General features: G+C 53.3%; 1 protein-coding gene across 2 annotated transcripts in view; it reads left to right on the top strand.

The window, feature by feature from the left end:
• The window catches only part of OSBPL5 (oxysterol binding protein like 5), a 152,899-nt gene that overhangs the window by 102,263 nt on the left and 29,414 nt on the right, over positions 1 to 21,222 (top strand). For both annotated transcript variants that reach the window (XM_043971066.1, XM_043971067.1), the window contains exons 2-10: positions 2,165 to 2,321; positions 3,992 to 4,077; positions 6,487 to 6,570; positions 6,863 to 6,964; positions 8,420 to 8,623; positions 9,628 to 9,712; positions 13,528 to 13,699; positions 15,227 to 15,443; positions 16,872 to 17,056. In XM_043971066.1, coding sequence (XP_043827001.1) covers positions 2,165 to 2,321; positions 3,992 to 4,077; positions 6,487 to 6,570; positions 6,863 to 6,964; positions 8,420 to 8,623; positions 9,628 to 9,712; positions 13,528 to 13,699; positions 15,227 to 15,443; positions 16,872 to 17,056 — 1,292 coding nt within the window. The remainder of the gene's footprint in view (positions 1 to 2,164; positions 2,322 to 3,991; positions 4,078 to 6,486; positions 6,571 to 6,862; positions 6,965 to 8,419; positions 8,624 to 9,627; positions 9,713 to 13,527; positions 13,700 to 15,226; positions 15,444 to 16,871; positions 17,057 to 21,222) is intronic.

Below are 21,222 nucleotides of genomic sequence, written 5' to 3'. Positions count from 1 at the left end.
ACTAAATCTAGTCTGAGCAATGCTCTCTACAATACAAGCCTCCGCTAGAAGACTGCCAGGCACGGGGCACTCACTGCCAGACAAGGTTGAAAGCCCATCCCACTACGGGGCAGCTCTCCTTTGCCGCTCTACGGGCACCTGACCCCTGACATGGGCCACGCTCGCCATCTGTAGCTACACTGAATGAGGCCGCTGCCCCTCTCCCCCGCCGATGCCCTCCCCAGGTCAGGGTTTCCCACATTGGTTTTGCCACGCCCAGACTCAGCCTGGCTTAGTGAGGATCACGTCCTAGGCTTTGACTTGGTTAGCCTCAGGAGGGCGAGAAGAATTCTGCTCCTGCTGAGGGGGGTGTAAGGCTTCTTGGAGTGGGGGGGGGCGCTACGAGCTGGGCCTTGGAGAATTGATGGGATTTGGAAGATGAAAGCGGGGAGCTCATGAGTGGAGGAGCCCCTGGAGCCGATGCAAACCCTGCCCCTGCCCCAGCATGGCGTGCAGGGCACCGCTTCTCCTCCTTAGATTTCCCTAAAGCTGGCCCTGTCCCTGGCCCCCTTGACTGTGTCCTGTCCTGGATCCCTCAGTAGGCTCCCCAAGGACAGGTGCCATCTTGTTTTCCATCTCTCTGTCCCCAGCCCTGGGTGTGGTACCAGGCGTGGCCACCATGTAAAGGTGCGTCAAAGCAAAGGAGATTGATTGAGGATTGAGTGGATAGACAGGACCCTGAGAGTGGGGAATCCCGAGGGTAGGGGCTTCGAAAGCCAGGCAGCAGAGATGGAAGAAGTCCAGAGAGCTCTTAGCAGCCTTGGAGCAAGCAAACTAAACAGCAAAAATGCTTTAAGAAGGGGCAGCTGGGTAGCGCAGTGGATAAAGCACCAGCCTTAGATTCAGGAGGACCTGAGTTCAAATCCAGCCTCAGACACTTGACACTTACTAGCTGTGTGACCCTGGGCAAGTCACTTCACCCTCACTGCCCTGCAAAAAAAAAAAATGCTTTAAGATAAATCTACTGAACCAAGTGAACAGGAGGGGGCACTGAGGCAGGGAAGCCTGGAGTCAGGCAGGATGGTATGCAGTGGGAAGGAGGAAGTACATAGGAGATCCATTTTGCCCAGCACAGTGCCTGGCACAAAGCAGACATTTATTCATGTTTATTGATGCTGATTGTGATGCATCTCGAGGCCAGAATCCCCAGGACGTGGGGATGTGGGGCACAAAGGAGAGAGAAGCCTAAGGGAATCTAGGTGATGACTGGGAAGGTGGGAGGAGGGCCCAGCCCTGGCAGGAAGGTGAGCAGTCACTCCGGGGCATGGGGAACTAGAAGGCCTGAGAGAGAGCCATGGGTGGCTACCAGGAGACGCGAGCTCACCTCTGCATCTTCTCCCCAAAAGGCAGTGGGAGGATGCCCAGCCTTCTCCTCTTAGTCCTTTTTTGGAGACAGGGCCCTGGTAGCAGGCCAGCATGCACAGGAAGAGGCTCGCCAGGCCGGACCAGAGCTCGCCTTCTCTGCTGATGTCTCTGTCCGGGAAGGGTTTTCTCTGCTTTATCTTCTCAGGATGTTTTGATCCTGGTGCATGTTGGCCCCTCTGAGGCCATGAAGCTGACTCGCTGTTTGTGAGATAGCGCATCCGGTCACAGTCAGGGATATAGGCTGGCCTGAGGTGACTGGGTGGCTGTCTGTGTGCCGATTTGGGGAACGTTAAAAGTACAATGAAGGGGGGCAGCTAGGTGGCGCAGTGGATAGAGCACCGGCCCTGGAGTCAGGAAGTACCTGAGTTCAAATCCGGCCTCAGACACTTAACACTTACTAGCTGTGTGACCCTGGGCAAGTCACTTAACCCCAATTGCCTCACTTAAAAAAAAAAAAAAAGTACAATGAAGGCCCATCTAATTCAAAGCTCCCGGGGAGCACAGATCCCAGAGCTGGAGAGGGAGAAGGTGTAGGGGGCTGGGTTGGATAAGCGCCAAGCTAGGAACCTGCCCCTGAGAGCAGCTTGAGGCCTTGCCCCTTTTCTCTCTCCCACCATGGAGAGCCCAAGTTGTTTCTCACCATGTGGGGTTCTGGAGATGTGAGGTTTCTGGGGGCCTGGATTCAGGAAGCACAAATGTCTGGACTTCCTCTGGTTTTCCCGTACTCAGTAGGCACTGCTGTGTTGTTGCTTCCTTTCAGAGAACCCCCACTGCTCACGCCATGAAGGAGGAGAACTTCCTACGGCGCAGGTTTTCCCTCTGTCCACCCTCTTCTACCCCTCAGAAAATTGATCCTCGGAAACTGACCAGGAATCTGTTCTTCAGTGGAGACCATGAGATCTACCCTCTCAGCCCAGGTCAGTCCTAGCCGGGAAGGCAAGCACAGACTCACCCGTGGGAAGGTGGCCACGGCCATGGGCACGGCTCAGGAGGAGGGGGGCAGAGAACCCAATCCTGACACACACACCCACGGCTGCTGGACAAAGGCCCAGAGGCCTCCAGTTCTGATCCCAGTCCATGAACATCTCTCTCAAACCTTAAAGGGAGGGAGGTTTTGCCCATCATCAAGTCTGCCCCCCTCACTTTACAGATTAGAGCACCTGAGGTACCGATGGGTGTAAGTGACTTGCCCAAGGCCACACAGATTTTAAGTATCTGAATTGGAATTCAAACTTAGACCTTCTTAATTCCCAAATGCAGCCCCCTCTTCACCGCATGATGGTGGCTCTCCCTCTGACTTACAGAGGAGGCCAGTAGGAGGCCATGACAACATGTCAAGGGCCCAGTTGTGTGGGATGCGACTTAGGGACTGAGAAAACATAGAGAAGTCTGTGGGCGGGAAGAGTCGGGGACATCTCTGGGGGCTGGTGAGGTTGAGCTGAACCCAGGAACATGAGCAGGGTTGGGGGAGGGCCTAGCCTGTCCCTGGAAGCCCTGCCTGAGAGGTCCTTCAGTGCAGCCCCCAGAGCTGCCCACCTGTCATGCCCCTGGCCAGTGACAGCCTCCTGGGCTCCTATAAACCCCAGTCAGCAGCTGGCCCCCCAGGCCCTCCGAGGCGGGGAGGCCAAGGGTGCTGGCTTGGGCCCCAGAATGTCACAGTTGGGGGACCAGCTAGTGGAACCCGGGCCCCCCAAAGATTCCCCACTGAAACATACTGGACAAGCAGTCACTCAGCCTCTGCCCGAAGTCCTCCAAGGAGGGGCTATCTGTGGCCAACCTCAGGGAACAGCCTCTTCCACTCTGGGACAGCTCCCACTGTCATCAGGAGCTTTTCTGCTGGGTGGTCTACAGTTTTCTCTGTGGACCACCCCTCCCCCCACCCCCAACCCCCAATGTTCATTCTGTCCTCTGGGAGAAAGAAGAATAAATGAGATCCTTGCCCCTGTGCTGCTAGGGACCCACAGGGAGGCCCGGCCACAGGGGCAGCTTCCACCCCTCCCCTCCCTTTCCCCTCCCCTCCCCTTCCCCTCCCTTCCCCTCCCCCTCCCCTCCCCTTCTAATCCCCTCCCCTCTGCCTTTAAATGAGCAGTGAGTCACACCAAGTCAGGCCAAGAAGAATGCCCTGCTGCCCAGGCCCCCATCTCTGGGGCCCAAGGGCAATGCTGCAGGTCAGCGGGCAAGGGCATAGTCGAAGGGCTTGCATTCAGATCCTGGCTCCAGTACTTCACAGCTGTGTGGCTGTGGGCAAATCAACGCCTCTCAGGGCCTCAGTTTACCACTCTGTCAAAGAGGAGTAATGAGGCTGGCTCGGGGAACGTACCAGACAATGGGCAGCAGCAGCAGGGACGGGATGAGAACCAAGTGACGATGCCCAGGGGGTAGCCCTGGTCTGGGAGGCAGCAGCTGGGTCCTAGCCCTGTCTCCATCCCCCCATAGCATCAGAGGGTCCCCAAGCCTGCCTCTGAACAGTGGCTCCCCACCATGGACAGTGTGAGCGCCTGCCTGGCCAGAGGGTCTGCAGAGGTGGCTGGGGGCCCTCCTCTCTCCGAGGGCACTGGCTCCAGCACTTACTGCTGCTTTGTCACAGGAAAAGACATGGAAGGCAGCAACGGTGTGTCCCTGTTGAAGGATGAAGTGCCTCAGACCCCAGTGTCCATGAGCAGAGCCTTGCAGGTAAGCCCCCCAGCCCAGCCCGTGGCCACAGAGGACCCAGGACTGGCTGTGTGTGTGTGGAAGGAGCGGTGGATGGGGGGGGTGTCACAGGGGAGGCAGCAGGCCCCAGGCCCTGGAGGCTGGCCAGAAACTCCCAAGCCCATGCCTCACCAAGATGTGGTGGGATACCAGGATGTAGGAGTAAGTGGATGCAGGGATGGGCCCATGGCTGGCCTAGCTTAATGGTCTCCTGAAGCATGGGGATGCATGGAAGGTGAAAAAACTCCACCATGCTCTGGAGAGAAGGCCGCCAGGCAGCCTGGGTGGGGCAGGGCAGTGGACAGAGCTTCTCACCTCCCGCCCAACTGCCCGAGAGCAGATGTGAGGGAGCACATGTACGGTGGAACAGGAGCCACCCTGGGAAGGCCAAAGGAATTCTGCTCCTGGCCCTGCCCAGCCGCTGTGAAGGAAGGAGCCTGGGGAAGCGCCTTCCCTCCCCGGGACCCCGGGCTCCCCTTCTGGGAGGTCGGTGTTGGACTAGGCCGCGGGTCCTGGGGCCCTCTGAGCCAGCCTGGCCACAGCTCCTTAGCAACTGAACTCCTGAAGTGCGCTGGGTGGGGCCGGCTTCTGGGAAACCACCACATCTGGCCAGAGTTTTACAGGATGGGTGGACAGCAGGAATCAGCCCCTCAGTCTGACATTCAAGGCCCTCCGCTAACTGCCTCCACCCTCTCTGTGTAGCTGAGCCTCCCAAGTCTTCCCTTTGTGTGGGCTCTACCCTCTGCCCCCCTCCCCATCTTAACCTTCCCCCGGTGAAGGCCTTTGTTCAATTCTTCTCCACACCCCCTGCTCCTGGGCCATCCCCTCTAAAGTGACCTCTTCAAAGCTGCGTCCATGCCCACGTCCTGAACCTGCTCTCTACCGACCAGCTCGCTTTCCCCTTATAAGACATTTGTGTGTATGTGCCCCGCCCCCCTTTACCCACAGAGCCCAGCCCAGGGCCTGGCATTCAGTAAGTAGGAAATACGCATGGGATGGTGAACCAGGTGGGGGTCCTGAGATTTGTGTAAGCCAGCTGTGGAAATGAGTGACCGGGTTGTGACTGCTGCGGGCTTAGGGCCCCAGGCCTGCCCCGCAGGCCACAAGGCTCTCCTTAGACAACTGATGGAGCTGTCCAGCTTCTGCCCCCTCCTCTCCTTCCTTGCCTCCCTCCCCCTCTCCTTTCACTCCTTGCCTTTCCCCTTCCTTCCTTTATTGCCTCCCTCCCTCCTCCCTCCCTTCACTCCCCTCTTTTCTCCTTTCTTCCTCACTCCCACCATCCCCTCCCTCCCAGCCTGATGCCTATCCCTTTCCTTCATCCCCCCCTCCTTTCCTCTTCCCCCCTTCCCTCTCTCCTGGGCCTGCTTCTCTGCTGCCCAGATGCCCACTCAGCCAGGCCATGGTATGGTCCCCCCGCCTCTCCAGCAGACTTGCATTTCGCCTCCTCCTCCCCTCCCCTAAGCACCTGAGCAGTGATTCACTGACACATGGTGTGCCCGGTGTTGGGCCACACCCCAGGAGCCTGGCATCAGGGTAGTCATGATTTTCCGCATCTGAGTTTGCTTGTCTCCAGCCTCTCCCCACCCCCCGAGCCTGGCACTGGATCATCCCTGATGCCGCCTTTGTCTCTTTCATGAATGAGTCGTGTTTGCCAGCTAGCCGGGAGCCCCCAGGTGGGCAGTAATGTGTCCTCCCTCCTCCATAGCACCGAGCCCAAAGACACAGCAGGTGATGAATAAACATCCCTAGATTGAGCTGCTGCGTGTGTGTGTGTGTGTGTGTGTGTGAATACAAGGGTAAGGGGGACAGGAAGCCCTGATTCCTAGGCTGGACACTCCGTGGATGGGACACAGGGTGGGCCCTATTGAAGGCACTGACAGCATGGATTGGGACAAGCTGCAGGGATGTGTCAGCCAGAGGAAGAGAGAGAGCCAGGGGCAGGGAGGGGAGGGTGGGGGGACGTGGGAGGGGTGTCTGATCCATGGAATCCTGCTAATGCCCCTGATCCTGCTCAGCTTTGGTAGTGAGCTCCCTGTCACAGGGAGTCCTGGGGCGGAGGCTGGCTGGTCACCTGTCAGGGATCCCATGGAGGAAATCTGTCCACTGGTCAAGGAGGCAGCCCCTTCTAGGCTCTCAAGGCCCTGCCCGCTCAGCACCCATCGTCCCTGTCCTCTGAGACAAGGAGTGGGGACAGAGCCAGGGACCAAGGCCATGTCAGCAGCTATGGGGAAGATGATCGATAATGTCCTTGCGCATCCTGCCACGCAGACCGCCTCCTCCCAGGACAGCCAGGACAGCTGCGCTCACCCCATGAGTGCAGAGGGCGCGGCCCCAGAGGCAGCGGCTGAATCCCCTGTCTGACCTCCCTCTGCATCTCCCCTTTTTACACAGAATAACGACTACAGGCTTTGCAATGGTTCTGACAGGGAATCCTTGTCCCCGACAGCCAAAGTCACCAAGAAAGAGACTCTCAAGGTGAGGAGACCTTGTGTTTGGGGGGTGGAGAGCAGGGACACCGGGGCTTTCTTGGACACGTGAGGCCTCACCCCTGTTACACCAGCCTTGAAGGAGAGGAAGGTGAGACAGGGCTCTGCAGGGATGGCTGGGAGGCCCCTAACAGGCCTGTCCTGCCTTCCCCTCCTGTATACCTCCCTCCTTCCCTTGCCTCTCTCTGCCTCCTCTTCCTCTTCCTCCCCCTCCTCTTCCTCCTCGTCCTCTTCCCTCCACACCCTAACATGACTGACCCTGAGCTTCCTCCCCAAATCAGGTCCAAAAGAAGAATTACCGTCAGGAGAAGAAGCGGGCCACCCAGCAGCTGTTCAGCGCCCTGAAGGACCCCAGTGTGGTCATCATGGCTGACTGGCTGAAGGTACAGGACTCCTGATGTCAGCCACAGGGTCTTTACCCCAAGAGCTGGTGGAGCCAGTCCCTGCCCTCAGAGGGCTTCCCCTCTGTCAGGAGAGATGGGCACGTGTGTGCACACGTGCATATGTCAGGATAGAGACAAACTAAAGGCATCACAGTGGGGGAGGTGCAGGGGGTGGTGCCTGGGCCTCAGGCACCCCTGGCTTTCCTGGGAGCCAGAGGAGAGGGAGTAGCAGTCCAGGTCTTGTGGGAGCCTGCAGAGCAGCCCACAGATGAGAGGTGGAGTCGGGGCTGCAGAATAGAGGGAGGTCAGGTCGGTGCGCCATGGGCCGCAGTCACATGAAAGGAGTGGTCAGCAGGCATGAGTTAGGAAGGCCACTGGGAGGCACAGACTGCCCCTCCCTGCTCTCCAGCTCCAGCCCCAGGGAAGCTCAGGCCACTCTCTCCTCCTCCCCCAGGGTCCCTGTGCTGTTCAGGGGAGGGCTAGTGCAAGGTCAGGAAGCCACCTTAGGCAGCAACTAGAGAATGTGGCGGGCCCTGCCCCAGAGGATGAGGCGGACGGGCGTCAGAACCTCCCAGGGCAGCGCCCCCTCCCCGGCCAGGCTGCCTCATCCCACTGGACCAGGACATGCGGCTGAATGAGGGAAGGGGGAAAGAAGAGGGTGGGGATAGGATAGAGGGAAGGGAGCGAGCCACACCTGAAATGGGCTGTGCTGCTCTGGGCTCTGTGAGCCAGAGGTTACAGTCGGGGTGATGACAATGCGGGGCGTGAGGGACCATGCTCTCCATTCCACCAGGATGTCAAACGACAATCCAGATCACCGGCATTCCGTATAACTCACAAAGTGCATTAGGAAAGAACCAGGCTAAAGCCAGTAGCCGACTCAGGGCAACAGTTGTTCCTGCTAAGGGCAGCAGAGAGGGCTGCCTGGAGGAGGTGGCCTCAGAGCATTAAAGGGAGGAAGGGGGCGGCACCATGAACAAGGTCCCAGAAGTATTTGAGCCTGGGCTATGTCTGGGGACTGAGAAGGGATGCCCCGTTTGGCTGGAGCAGAGGCTGGATAGAGACGGGCAGCCCTGGGTAAGGTGAGGATGGCATCAAGCTGCGAAGGGCTCTGAGGGCCAGCAGGGGATTAGAACCTCCCTTGGGAGGTGATAGGGAAGTGCTGGAGACTTGAACAGACGGACCCACATATAAAAAAAGATCATCCGCACCTTCAACAAGCACTCATTAAGCACCTACTGTGTGCTGGGCTAGAAAGATGAAGTTCCTATTCTGTTGGAGGGGCACAGCGTGGGCACAAGGAATTATGTACTAGGGCATGGGAGTTTCACGAGAGTGAGCTCCTGGCTCTGGGCCTCATCTTCCTCACCTGAGAAATGGGGGCAATGGGGGGGTCAATCCTGGGGTGACCTCCCAATGCTGCCCCTCAGACACTCCCTTCTTCCCCCTTCTCAGATCCGGGGGACCCTGAAGAGCTGGACCAAGCTCTGGTGCATCCTGAAGCCTGGCGTGCTGCTGGTTTACAAGACGCCCAAGGTGGGCCAGTGGGTGGGCACCATCCTGCTGCACTCCTGTGAGCTCATCGAGAGGCCCTCCAAGAAGGACGGCTTCTGCTTCAAGCTTTTCCATCCCCTGGACCAGTCCATCTGGGCCATGAAGGTGAGGCCCAGAGGGAGGCCTGGAGGCCGAGGCAGCCTCTGGAGAGGCCAAGGAGCCGCCGCCCCAGGGCGGGCTGGGAGGCAGAGAGACAGAGAAACAGCCCGGTCTGAATCCAGGCCAAACCCCCAGGGCTTGCGGAGTCACTCCTTCCCACACCACTGTCTAGGGGACCCAAAGTGCTCTCCTGGTCCAGCCCTCTGCCCGGGGGCGAATGGGTCAGCCGAGGTCTGGCCAGGAGGAGGGCCCTGGGAGGAGCAGATAGACACCAGCTCAGTGGATGGTCAGGTCACCTTCTCTCTGTGGGCCTCACTTTCCTCATCTCCTCCAGGGTCTTCTTAAGGCTCCAAGGAGAGAAGGTCTTTAAGGGCAGAAGCCTACGGGTCATGGGAAGAGTCCTGGGATTATTCCAGGCCTCTACTGAATGCCACTCCCTCCATGCCATGCTCTGAGTTCCTCCTGGTCTTACATTCCATGTTCTCCATTCTAAGGTTCTTCCCCATTCCATGTTCTAAAGTGGTCCATCAAACAGCAATCAGAGGGAGCAGCTAGGTGACACAGTGGATAAAGTACTGGCCCTGAATTCAGGAGGACCTGAGTTCAAATGTGACCTCAGACACTTGACACTTACTAGCTGTGTGACCCTGGGCAAGTTACTTAACCCTCATTGCCCCTCAAAAAAAAAAATCAAAACCCAGCAATCAGATCTAACTGGTTAGAGTGATTGGAGGTGGCCTATATTAAAATGAAGGGCTGAGGACCCTCTTCTGAGGCTATGGATTCCACTCCCAGCCTAGGCTCTTCTCCGCCTGAGCTTCCCCACCTCAGATAAGATTCTTTGCTCGGTGGGCTGGGGTCTGACCCAGACAACCCAGCTCTCTTCTTAGGAAGCTCTTCCAGGCTCCCTCCCACAGGCCGCGCACCCAGCCTGCTCTTCAGATGGTGGGAAGATGGCCACCCCAGACCCCTCAGCTCCTTCCCCTCTGCTTGTGTGTCTGCTCCCGTAGGGTCCTAAAGGTGAGAACGTGGGCTCCATCACCCAGCCTCTGCCCAGCAGCTACCTGATCTTCCGGGCACCCTCTGAATCTGACGGTAAGTCCTCTGCCCTGCCCACACCTGCTGCCTTTCTGGTCTGGGATAAAATGCTTCTGGCCATGCCTCTCCCTGTGGTCCTAGGATTGGTGGAGCCAGGAGGTCCCAGCTTGTCCCTGTGATGTTTAAAATCTAAATTGTGGTCACTTTAAATTAGAAGCTTCAGAACCAGTCTTTGGGCATTAAACATTTATTAAAGCATACAGGTATTCACAAGGAGTTCAGAAAGTTAAGAAAAAGAAGTCCTACCTAGCCTAGAGTTCCAGCCTGGTTGGGTTCTTCCTCAAGTCCTCCTCCACCAGCCTGCTTTAATCAGGAACTCCCCAGCAAGGTGATTGTGGAAGCTTTTTATAGGTCTGGAACAGAGGCGGTCCTTACACACTGCTTCAAGCTGATTGGTTGGCGTCATCTGAAATCCATTGGTTTTGAAGGTGTCCTCAAGTTGAGTTCACAGTCCAGCTTCTGAGAACAATACCTTCTTAAGGGCTAGCCAGGTGTGATTACGGTCCAGGTAACTTGAAGTAGGCTAATCAGCAGTCAATCCCTCTCACTTGTTCAATCAGTCTAGATTATCTCCAGGTGGGTCTGAGTATCTGCTAAATCCCATCATTTCATCACATCCCCAAGCCAGAATCCCTCTGCCCCCGCAGCAAGGGACCCCTGGCACTGCCAGGCTGAGGAGGCTCACCCTGCTCCCCCTTGGCTTACTCATAACTACAAGCATTTATTAAATGCCATCTGTAAGCTGGCCTGAACACCCAGCTTCAACTCCGTAGCCACACAAGACTCTCAACATGGCCCAGTTCAACCTCATCATTTTGCATAAAGGGAAACAGGCCCAGCGAGGGACTGTGGCTTGCCAGGACCACAAGTGGGGTGGGGAACAGAAGCACTTGGCTCAGATATCTTGCTCCGTCTCTCTCCAGGACACAAACCAAGTCAGTCAGTCAAAGAGCATTCATTAAAAGCCTTCTCGGGCTTAACCAACCTCTGCTCCCCGATTCTATCAGCCCGGAGCATGTCTAACACAGCAGAGAGAGGGTCCCCATCTCAGATGATTTGGTGAGTCAATCAGTCAGTCAACAAACATTTACTACACAGCTTCTCTATGCAAAGTAATAGGTTCTAGACTGGAGACCCAGAACCACCAGGTCATTTACTGGGTAGGATGTAAGAACATCAGGCATGTCAGAAAGCCCTACCCCAGGACCATCTCCTGGAAACCAAGCGGGGAGACTCCAGTGGTCATCCTCCAAGACCCCGCCCTCACCGATGGCTTCCCTTAGGACAGACGCACTTGGCTCCACCATCTACAGGGACTCGTTTTCAGCCTGGACCACGAGTCTGAGAAGAGGGATGATGGGAGGAGTGTCCCAAGATCTGGCTTCCTGTGCTGACTGCACTCACTCACAAACGTGGCCTGGGGCCCTTCTTTGGCCCTCACCTTCCCCCCCGTAACACGAGAGGTTGGATGAAAGGCCCCCAAGGGCCCCCTCCTATATCTAGAACCCTGTGGTTTAGGGTCCCAGCCCCTTCGGGCTCACTCTTTGGCCCCACCCCCAAAGCAAACAGGGCCACCTTCTCTCTCCTGGTCCTAGGGCGCCCTCCTGTGGTGGTCTGAGAAAGAGCAAGGCCATAAGGAAAAAGGGGAAGAGTCGAATCAAGCCGTCACCATCCAAGCTGGGAATGCTCTCCCTCTCCCTCCTGCTCCCACTGCTGACCTCCATGGCTTCCCCAAGCCCCGGCTAAAATCTCACTTGCTACAGGAAGCCTCCCCACTAATTATCGCCTCTTTTTCCCATCTAGAGCTTCCTTGGTGTCTGTCTGTCTGTCTGCCTGTGGTCTCCCCGATCCCATTGTGAGCTCCTTGAGGGCAGAGCCGGCCTTTTGTATCCCAAGGCGCTTAGCACAATGCCTGGCACACAGTAGGTGCCTAATGCTGACTGACTGACTGGAAAGCTGGCCAGAGAGGAGCTGAGATGGGTGACCTTTCAGGCTCCATCACATGATCACAGAGAATTCCCCCAGCCCTGGGAGTAATGTAACAGTGTCAGCAAATGCCTGTTCCTTCTGAGCCTTCCAGGAGTTCAGCAGCCAGCCACCAAACTCCCTCTCCACAGAAAGCAGACTGGGTTCCCAGAATGTACATCATCAAGGACATTGGGGGGGGAGAGGGAGGGTCTAGGGGCTGCTATAAACAGAAAGACCCACAGGGAAAACACCCAGGCTGCTTCCGTGTCTGCTATTCCAGGATCCCACCATGTGAGATTTAGAAAGCCCATCATCCTCGTTTGACAAAGGAGAAAACTGAGGCTGAGAGAGGGAGAGTTTAAAACTAAGGAAGAAAAAAACTTTAAAAAAAAGTTTAAAGTTTAAAAAAATTTAAACATTTGTTTAAATGATATGATCTTGGGGCTGGCCATCAGGTAAAGGACTGATTATCCCTGCTAACCGTATGACCCTGGGCAAGTCATTTAACCACTGTCTGCCTCAGTTTCCTCAAGTGTACAATGATAATAATACCACGCCTACCTCCCAGGGTTCTGGTGAGGATCAAAGGAGATAATATTTATAAAGCACTTAGGGCAGTACCTGCAAATAGTTGACACTTAATAAATGCTTGTTTCCTTCCTTCCTGCGAGGAAGACACTATTTTTGTTTAGTTCATGAATGAAAAAGTATTCATTAACCACTTTCTGTGTCCAGACACTGTGCTAAGCACTAGGAATATAGACAGAAAATTAAGATGGTCCCTGGCCTCAAAGAGCTTAACAGTTTTTTCTTAAATTAACTCTTGACATCCCCTACATTTTCCAATGCATCCCTCCTATCCTGTGTAAAAGAACGGGGAAGCCAACCAAAGTCATCAGCCCCACAAACTTGTCTGCAGAGTTCGTGTCCCTGGTCCCTCTGGTCTGCCAAGAAGGGAGGGAGGCGCCTTCTCTTGCCAGAATTTGCAGTGATGTCTCTTCATTGAGCGGATCTTTCTAGCTACATTGTTGCCATTGTTGCAGATGTTGCGCTCCCTCTTCTCTGCATCAATCCATAGAAGTCTTCCCAGGTTTCTCTGTAGTCACTGTGTTTGTTGTTTCCTATGACACAGTCTTGTAAGCCCCTCAAGGGTGAGATTGCCTCCTTTCATGTCCCCAGTGCTTAGCGCAGTTCCTGGCACCTAGTAGGTGCTTCATAAATGCCATTCCATTCATGCACTGTGACTTCAGCCATTTCCCAGTCAGTGAGCATTGACCCTTGAAGTTCTTTGCCACCACAAAAGGGGCTGCTATCAATATTTGGGTGTCTATGGAGTCGACCTCTTTGGGATATGTGGCATCTCTGGGTCAGGGAAATAATTTTAATTCTCGTTAAAGGAAATTATTTGAAGCAGTTTCTCCACATAATTCCAAATTGCTTTCTTCAGTGGTTGGACCAATTCACAGCTTGGCCAACAATGAATTAGCATCCCTGCCTTTCCACACTGACACCCTCCAACACTGACCCAGCATTTGGGGTCACCTCGGCCAATGTGCCAGGTGTGGTGAAGCCTCAGGGATGTGTCCATTCAGATTTTTCTCATTATTAATCTTCTGGGTACTTGCTGATAGCTTGAAATTCTCCTTGAGACTCCCTTGTTTGCATCTTTGACCACTTGTCCATTGGAGAAAAGCTCTCCGTCTTAAATATTCAGGTAAGTGCCCATGTACCTTGGATATCAGACCCTTATAGGAGACGTTTGACACAAAGATTTAGGAAATCATCTCATTAACCCTCCAGCAGGATAGAAACATAAGCCACCCTTATTGTTTCTCCCTGCACAGGCCGCTGCTGGCTGGATGCCCTGGAGTTGGCTCTGCGCTGCTCTAGCCTCTTCCGGCTCAGCGCCTCCAAACAGGGGAAAGATGGAGAGCTGACTGGCCAGCTGGACTCCTCCCAGATGCCCCTGGATGGGCTGCTGCATGGCGGGACCATCTCAGACCAGGATCTCTTTCAGTAAGCCATGGGCTGGGCAGGGCAGGACATTGGGGTAGAGAGGCTATGGCCACACCCATCCTCACCCCGCTTCTCTGCTGCCTTTGTGCCCCACTTTACACAGGGACTGCCCCCCCCTAATGGTGTCAGAGAGTCAAATTCTTGAATGTAAATGCACAGGGGAGAGGGGGTCGTCTCATCCCCTTGTGGGTCTGTAGTGTGGGTTCCCGATGTCCACAGAGTGGGTTTGTGTCAAAGAAGGCCTCCCTGGGGGATCCAGCAGTGACCACTGGTCTTGCCCAAGAAGCCCCAGCTTTCCCCTTCTGTGCTATTCACTATCCTCCCGGCACACTGAACACCCTCAACTGAGAATCCTGCTGTGGAGCATGGGAGAAAGTCAGTGGTGGGCCTCAGGCAGCCGGGTCTGTGAGGTTAGAGCCAGTAGTAGAGATCATCTCAGAGGAGCAATCTGGAGCGCCCTGGCTTAAAGCCCATCCCTGACCCTGGCTAGCTGCTTCCCCTCTCTGAACCTCAGCTGTCCTCATGGGTAACATGAGAGATGCTGGAAAGAGATGAGGCACACACAGCACTTTCGAAGTCTCAAAGCTGCAGTGGAGGTTCTGAAACTCTAGCCCAAGCCCGCCGTGTTGGGGGGATGAGGACGGGAGCTGAGAATGGGGGCTAGATGCCAGAGCTCTTCCCAGCGTGGCCCCCACCTCCTGGCTGGCCTCAGAATCAGCCCAGAGGGGAGAGGGATCCCTGAGCCCTTCATTCCGCGAACGACTCGAGGCATTGAGTTTGGGGAAGGTCCCAAAGTTCACAGAGTGGCAGACTGCTTAGCTCAGCTTCACATGTTCTTATCGAGTGAGAGCTGAGCCCTGAAGGATGAGGCCAGTGTGGACCATGGTAGACAGGGGGCACCGAGGAGGAGAGAAGATCATAGCACCTTTGCTTTAGGGCTGCAAAGGTCATTAGACCCCATCAAGTCCAATGCCATCATTTTACATAGGAACAGACTGAGTTTGTTCGCTGAGGCTGGGGAGGTGACTTGCCCAGGGTCCCACAGCTAGTGCCTGATGCAAGATCTAAACTCAGGTCTTTGGGACCCAGCACACTCTCCATTGTCCCACTAGAATGGCTGAGGAGAGGGGGAAGGGTTCCATTCTTTCTGATGCATTTCTCCTCTCTCCATCCCTCCAAAGGCTGAACTCAGCTCCCCTACTCAGGTTGTATCTGTAAATAGTTGTTTAAACAGTTAAGCCTGATAACTCGTCCTCTCCTCTGTTCTCCCCATGTCCAGAGGGAGGAAGGACCTTCTGACCAGATTATGTTGTCCCCCCTGGGTCTGGTCTAGGGGTGCGTGTGGGCCGGCCCTATCCAGTGAAGCCATCCCATCGCCCTGCCGTGGCTGCTGAACCTTTGTTTGGGGCTTAGCAGCATGGCCCTCAGTCAGTGGAAGGCAGCCCCACATGTGGCCAGCCTGGCTGATGCCTGCCGCCCCATCCCCTGCCTCTAACGGGGGACCTGGGGTCTCCCTGTGTGTTTCAGGCTGAACGAAGCCTCCCTGGAAAACCACCAGCTGGAGAACGATGCCTTTTCAGACAGGTCAGAGAAAGACACCATCGAGGAGTCAGAGAATGACACCCGGGAGAACAGCCGGAAAACCAACGACAGCGAGAGTGACCAGTCAGAAACCCCCGGGGAGCTTGGGCAGGAGAAAAAAGGGACGACGTACATCGAGCAGATATACGAAGAATTTGGGGAGGTAGGAGCCTAGAGCCCCGGCCTGGCTAACAACTGGCACCAAAGCAGGCCTCCCAAGAGGGTGGGGCCCCAGGCTGGATTGTCCCCATTATATAGATGAGCAAAGCGAGGTCCCTGGAGGTGAAGGGCCTTGTCCCACCCTCCTGCCAGTGTCAGGACACAGGCTCAGACCAAGCCCTCCCCCTCTGACACATCCAGCTCCTGCCTTCTTACCCCAATTGTACCACCCTCCTCCTGCTCCTCAGCTCCGCCCCTAGGAAGCTCTGGTGTCCTCCCTGACCCCCCTGCAGCTTCTAGTTTCCCACCAATGGCCTTGTTATCAACATCCGTGGCAAGCCCCAAAAGAAGCTCCTGAGGCGCGGTGGGAGGTGGGGGAGCCTTTGGCACGCGAGAGAGGTAATGTCATGGCTTGGTTGTTTGATTGGTGGCCTCTGATGAAACTTAAGGCACTATGTAAGTGTTAGCTGCCATTATTCTTGCCATTATTGTTGTTATTTCCAGCCCTTCCCTTCTGGTATGCCTTGGGGCATACCCATTTCCCCATGAGCCAAGCTGGGAAGGGAAGGTGTCATCCCTCTTTGCCAGAGGAAGGTCACACCCAAGGCACTGCACCACCTCCTTCTGTGTTGGTTCCCCATGGCCTTTGCCTTCCAAGAGCGTCTCGCTCACTCTAGTCCTCTGGCGATCAGATAATTTCTGACCCCAGGTCCAAAGCAATAGAGCACATGGGGTGAGGAGGGCCTACGGCATTGGGGCAGACTAGTTCAAGTCAATTCGGCAAGCAGACTAAGTGCCTACGTTAGGACATTTATGTGACAAGCCCTGGGTTTCTTCTCCCTGCTCTGGATTCTGCAAGGTCAGCCACCCCCTGTCAAGGCAAAGGCTTTCCACTCATATTCTCGATCCCCAGGAAGGTCAGTAGCCCTTTGCTGAAGTCAGTCAGCCTTTGATCTTGGAAATGTATGAGATCAATGATCCCGAACACTCCTGCCCAACCCCAATAATAGCAACTGGTATCCCTAGAGCCCAGGAAGGATTGCTCAGCACTTTACATATATTGTCTCATGTGATTGCCACAACCACCCTGGGAGGTAGGTGCTATTATTCTCCCCATACAGATGAAGAAACTGAGGCCAGGAGAGGCGGCATGACCTACCCAGACTCACACAGCTGCCAGGTGTCCGAGGCAGAGGCAGAATACAAACATGGGTCTTCCAGACCCAAAGTCCAGGGGGACTTTATACACGGCCCCACCCGCCTGCCTCTACCATGGACAGAGGCACGGAGCTCCTGAAGCTGGGCGGGCTCCTCCCTAGTTACTTGTCCCAGCCCTTCCCTGAGGACTCAACGGCAGGAATGAGGGGACGTGTCCAGCAAAAGTCCTCTTCTGAGTCCCAGCTCTCAGGCTGAACTTCTCTGCTTTGTTCAGACAGGAGAGTCATCGCAGACTGAGACCGTCTCTGAAGAAAACAAGAGCCTCATCTGGATCCTGCTGAAACAGCTGCGGCCGGGGATGGACCTGTCCCGCGTGGTGCTTCCCACATTCATCCTGGAGCCGCGATCCTTCCTCAACAAGCTCTCAGACTACTATTACCACGCAGATCTGCTGTCTCAGTAAGTGCCTGAGTGCATAGGGCCACGCAGACATTCATTACCCAGCATCTAGGGGTCAGCTGTGCTGGACGCTGAGGATGAATGATATTCATGTTCCAGTGATAGCTGAGCTGGGCCTGGAAGGAAGGCAGGGGGCCTGGGGGCAGAGGCAGATATGGGGTACATTGAGCCTCGGGGAGGCACAAAGATGAAAGATGGTGTATTGCCTTTGGGCAACCACGAGTAAGCTTGTGTATTGGACAAAGAGTTCATGAAGGGTACTGATAGTGTATTGGGGGAGCGTGTCCCCCATGGGCAGGGGGTGGGGGGGTGGAGAGGTTAGAATTTCCTGTTGCTATTTTTCTTAGGATGGTATTTGATTAAATCCCTTTGCTTTGAACCAGTGGGTTCTAGCTAATTAGTAAAAGTAGACACATGGGTGGGGGCTTTGGAGTATATGCTCACCCACAGACTATGTTGAACTGAGGTAACTTTTCTGGGGGTCCGTGTGCAGGAGAGGGGTGCTCCTGCCCCCTAACAAGGGTAGAGACTCTTATTTTGTGTTGGTGTCCACCCCATCCCCCCCACCTAGCACGGGGTGGTAGCTTACTAAACGCTTATTGGACTGGGCTGAAAGTAGTGGGCAACAATGCTTGGAAGGTCGGTGGGAGCCCTGCTGGATGAAGAGAGGATCCCAGAGTGAACCAGTTGGGTTTTATCCTGGAGGCAGCACAGACAGATTTCTGAGCAGGGGACGGATGTGATCTGTGAACTGTGCCTTGGGACCCACTAGAGCCTCCGGGGATCTCAGGCCCAGGAAGCTCAGACATCCATGTGCTTTTAACCCGTAGACAAGGAAAGCTCCTTTCCAATATGCTTGGAGGTCACGCCATCTTCAGAGAGGCTGGAAGGTGGGAGGGGAAGCCTGCAGTCAGAGAGGTGCCTGGATTCACAGGCCAACCTAGGCAGGTTTGAATCTGAGCCCAACCATTTACACTCCTGGGGCAAGTGCTTCAGCCCAGTCTGGGGAACAATAAAATTACAGGGTTGGCCTGAACAATCTCTGGGGTCCCTTGGAGCTCTGATTCCTGACACTCACGAGCTTCAGGTGGAATCAGGAGTCTGGAAGGTGGGGAGGAGTCTCACCCCCCTCTCTAGCCTTTTCTTGCCTGAGGGGCCATCTGGCAGGTTTGGTGGTTCTGTGTTCTAGTCTTTCAAGAATGGAAGCTCTTGGGGCAGCTAGGTAATGCAGTGGATAGAGCACCAGCCCTGGATTCAGGAGGACCTGAGTTCAAATCCAGTCCCAGACACTCGACACTTACTAGCTGTGAGACCCTGGGCAAGTCACTTAACCCCAATTGACTCACCAAAAAAAAAAAAAAAAAAGAATGGAAGCTCTTGGACATCAAGTTCTGGAACTCATGGACTCTGGAGTGTCCTTCTGGGGCACACATGCTCTGGAACATGGTGTGCTAACCCTGGCATCAGGGGCCAAGGCTCGGTCCGAACCACAGGTTGGAGTAAAATGTTCTGTGCTGGAGGCAGGAAGAAGGGGGCTTGTTTTTAGCATCCAGGGATCAGAAAGTGCTGAGGCACGGTGAAAATCGAGGGGAAATGGGAAAGGGCTCTCATTCAGCCACTGAGTCGAGACGATTGAGGTGAGGAAAGCAGGGGGTGAAAGGTGTCGGAGAGGAGTGGCATCTGCAGGCTAATTGAGAGAAGGGAAGCAAAAATGTAGTAAACACAGGGAGGAGGGGGCCGCTGCCTGAGGAAGATGTCTCTGCCGGTCCGGTGGGAGCTGTTTGTAGATGCAGCTGCCTCTGCAGTCTCTGGGTACTCACAGCACTGAGATGGCCAGACATTCCAGAGGGAGTTGGGCTGGTGGTTTTCACAGATCCACAGTTCAGAAGGTGCAAACAGGCACTGGCAGCTTCTCCCACTCCCCCTGCCTCAGCAGGACGTTTCTACTCCCATTCCTGAGGCTTGGAGCGATGGTGTTTCAGTTCAATTCAACAGATATTTATTAAGTGCCAACAGTATGCAAGGCACTGCACTCGGTGCTGGGGAGACAGAGACAAACTATGATATAGTCCCTATCCTCAAGGAGCTTTCATTCTATTGGAGAGAAACAATGTATACACAAATTCTAAGTGTCTGGAATTAGTGTTGATACAGTGAAAGAGCTGGGTGTGGCCATCAAGGTGGTGGTGGTTGAAAATGGAGCTGTTGGGAAATCAAGTATGCTTCAGTGATATTGCAAAGGCATTTTTACAAAAGATTGCAAGAAAACAACTGATTTTGGGGGAGACAAATCCAAGTTAATGATGAAGATGACAAGTGGATGTCATGGGATACAGCAGGTCAAGAAGAGTTTGATGCAATAACAAAGGCTTACTACCGAGTTTCTATTTTTGCTATTTATAGGAGCCCAAGCTTGTGCACTTGTGTTTTCTACTATAGACAGGAAATCTTTTGAAGCAATTACCAGTTGGAGAGAGTAAGTAGTCACAGAAGTTGGAGATATCCCCACAGTACTTATACAGAACAAAATTGACCTCTTGGATGATTCTTGTCTAAAGAATGAAGACACTGAGGCATTGGCAAAAAGATTAAGTTAAAATTCTACAGAGCTTCAGTGAAAGAGGACGTAATGGGAAACTGAAATTTTTAAATATTTAGCAGGAAAATAACTTCAGAAACTCAAACAACAAATAGCTGAAGAGCCAGAATTAATGCATACAAGTAGTAACAAAATTGGTGTCTTTAATACAGTTGGTGGAAGTTACTCGGGACAAAATCCTAACACACTTAATGGTGGAGACATCATCAGTCTTAGACCTAACAAGCAGAGAACCAAGAAAAACAGAAGCCCTTTTAGCAGCTCTAGTCCACCCTAAAGGCATTTGAGGGCCAGGGGGGAAAAGGAGGGAAGAATTGACAGAAATTGAATTAAGCTTCATAATTAAGGAATACAGCCAGCTGTAATGGTATGTTAATGTGTTTTCTAGCAGACTTTGCACCTACTGGAGCTCTGATAGATGGCAAACCTAAAAATTGGTGTGGTAATGTTCTCTGATGTGTACAGGGAGACCTCTGGTGGCAAAATTGAGATAATTGCTACTCCTGTGCACTCATTTTCATTTTCATTTTATATATGTGTGTATGCGTATACACACATAATACCGATATACATGCACGTGTACATATACACACATATATGTAATTAGACAATGTGTCTTCTGTTTTGAAGGAACATTTTAAAAACATGAAAAATAGGTTTTGCTGAATTGTAAAGGAAATTACAAACATAATGAATAATAAACATTGGTACAGCTCTTCATATTAAGTATGGCCCAAATGAAGCAGCATTCTTTTATTGGAATTTATCAGACTTTGGGGAAAAGTAGTATTGGGTCTTGAACACCTGTGATTAAAATAATACTGAGGGGCAAATTTTAAATCTTGTCCAGACAACACTAGTGTATTGGCAACTTTACTTGTGCAATATCTGAATAATATGCAAATGTTATCAGGTATGCATGTAGATATCTGGTACTAAAGTCAAACTGAATGTAAGAACAGTATTTCACCAACATGCATACATGCATAAAACACTACTGCTACACACACACACACACACACACACACACACACCTGTTCATTTCAAGTGAAAAATTCCAAGCCTATACCTTGCAAGATGAAATCCCTTCTTCCTGTACTTGAGTTTAAAAATTCATTGTGCCAAAAAAGAGACACATACATTTTCTTGAGGGGAAACCTTCAACTATCTTACTTTTTATTGATTCATGATATCTTTTAAAAACACTGGCCCTGGATTCAGGAGGACCTGAGTTCAAATCTGACCTCAGACACTTGACACTTACTAGCTGTGTGACCGTGGGCAAGTCACTTAACCCCAATTGCCTCACTAAAAAAAAAAAAGATATACTTATGCCATCACAGGTTGGCAGAGTATCTATTAAGATTCATCCATATCTACAGTTATCCATAAGATTCTTTGGAGTGATATGCTGTATCTAGCAAATTTAACTACTGGCTGAGCACCAAATTGAAAACTTTGACTTTATGAGCACAATTTTAAAATAAGCCTCAGCTTAATTTTAATTCTACAAAAGGTATCTTTTTAATTTTAATATTGTAAACAGTAAGAATATAAAATCTATTTA

This window comes from Dromiciops gliroides, chromosome 6, assembly GCF_019393635.1.
Source record: "Dromiciops gliroides isolate mDroGli1 chromosome 6, mDroGli1.pri, whole genome shotgun sequence".
In the NCBI taxonomy this organism is placed as follows: domain Eukaryota; kingdom Metazoa; phylum Chordata; class Mammalia; order Microbiotheria; family Microbiotheriidae; genus Dromiciops; species Dromiciops gliroides.
This window is presented reverse-complemented; position numbering and strand designations above follow the sequence as displayed.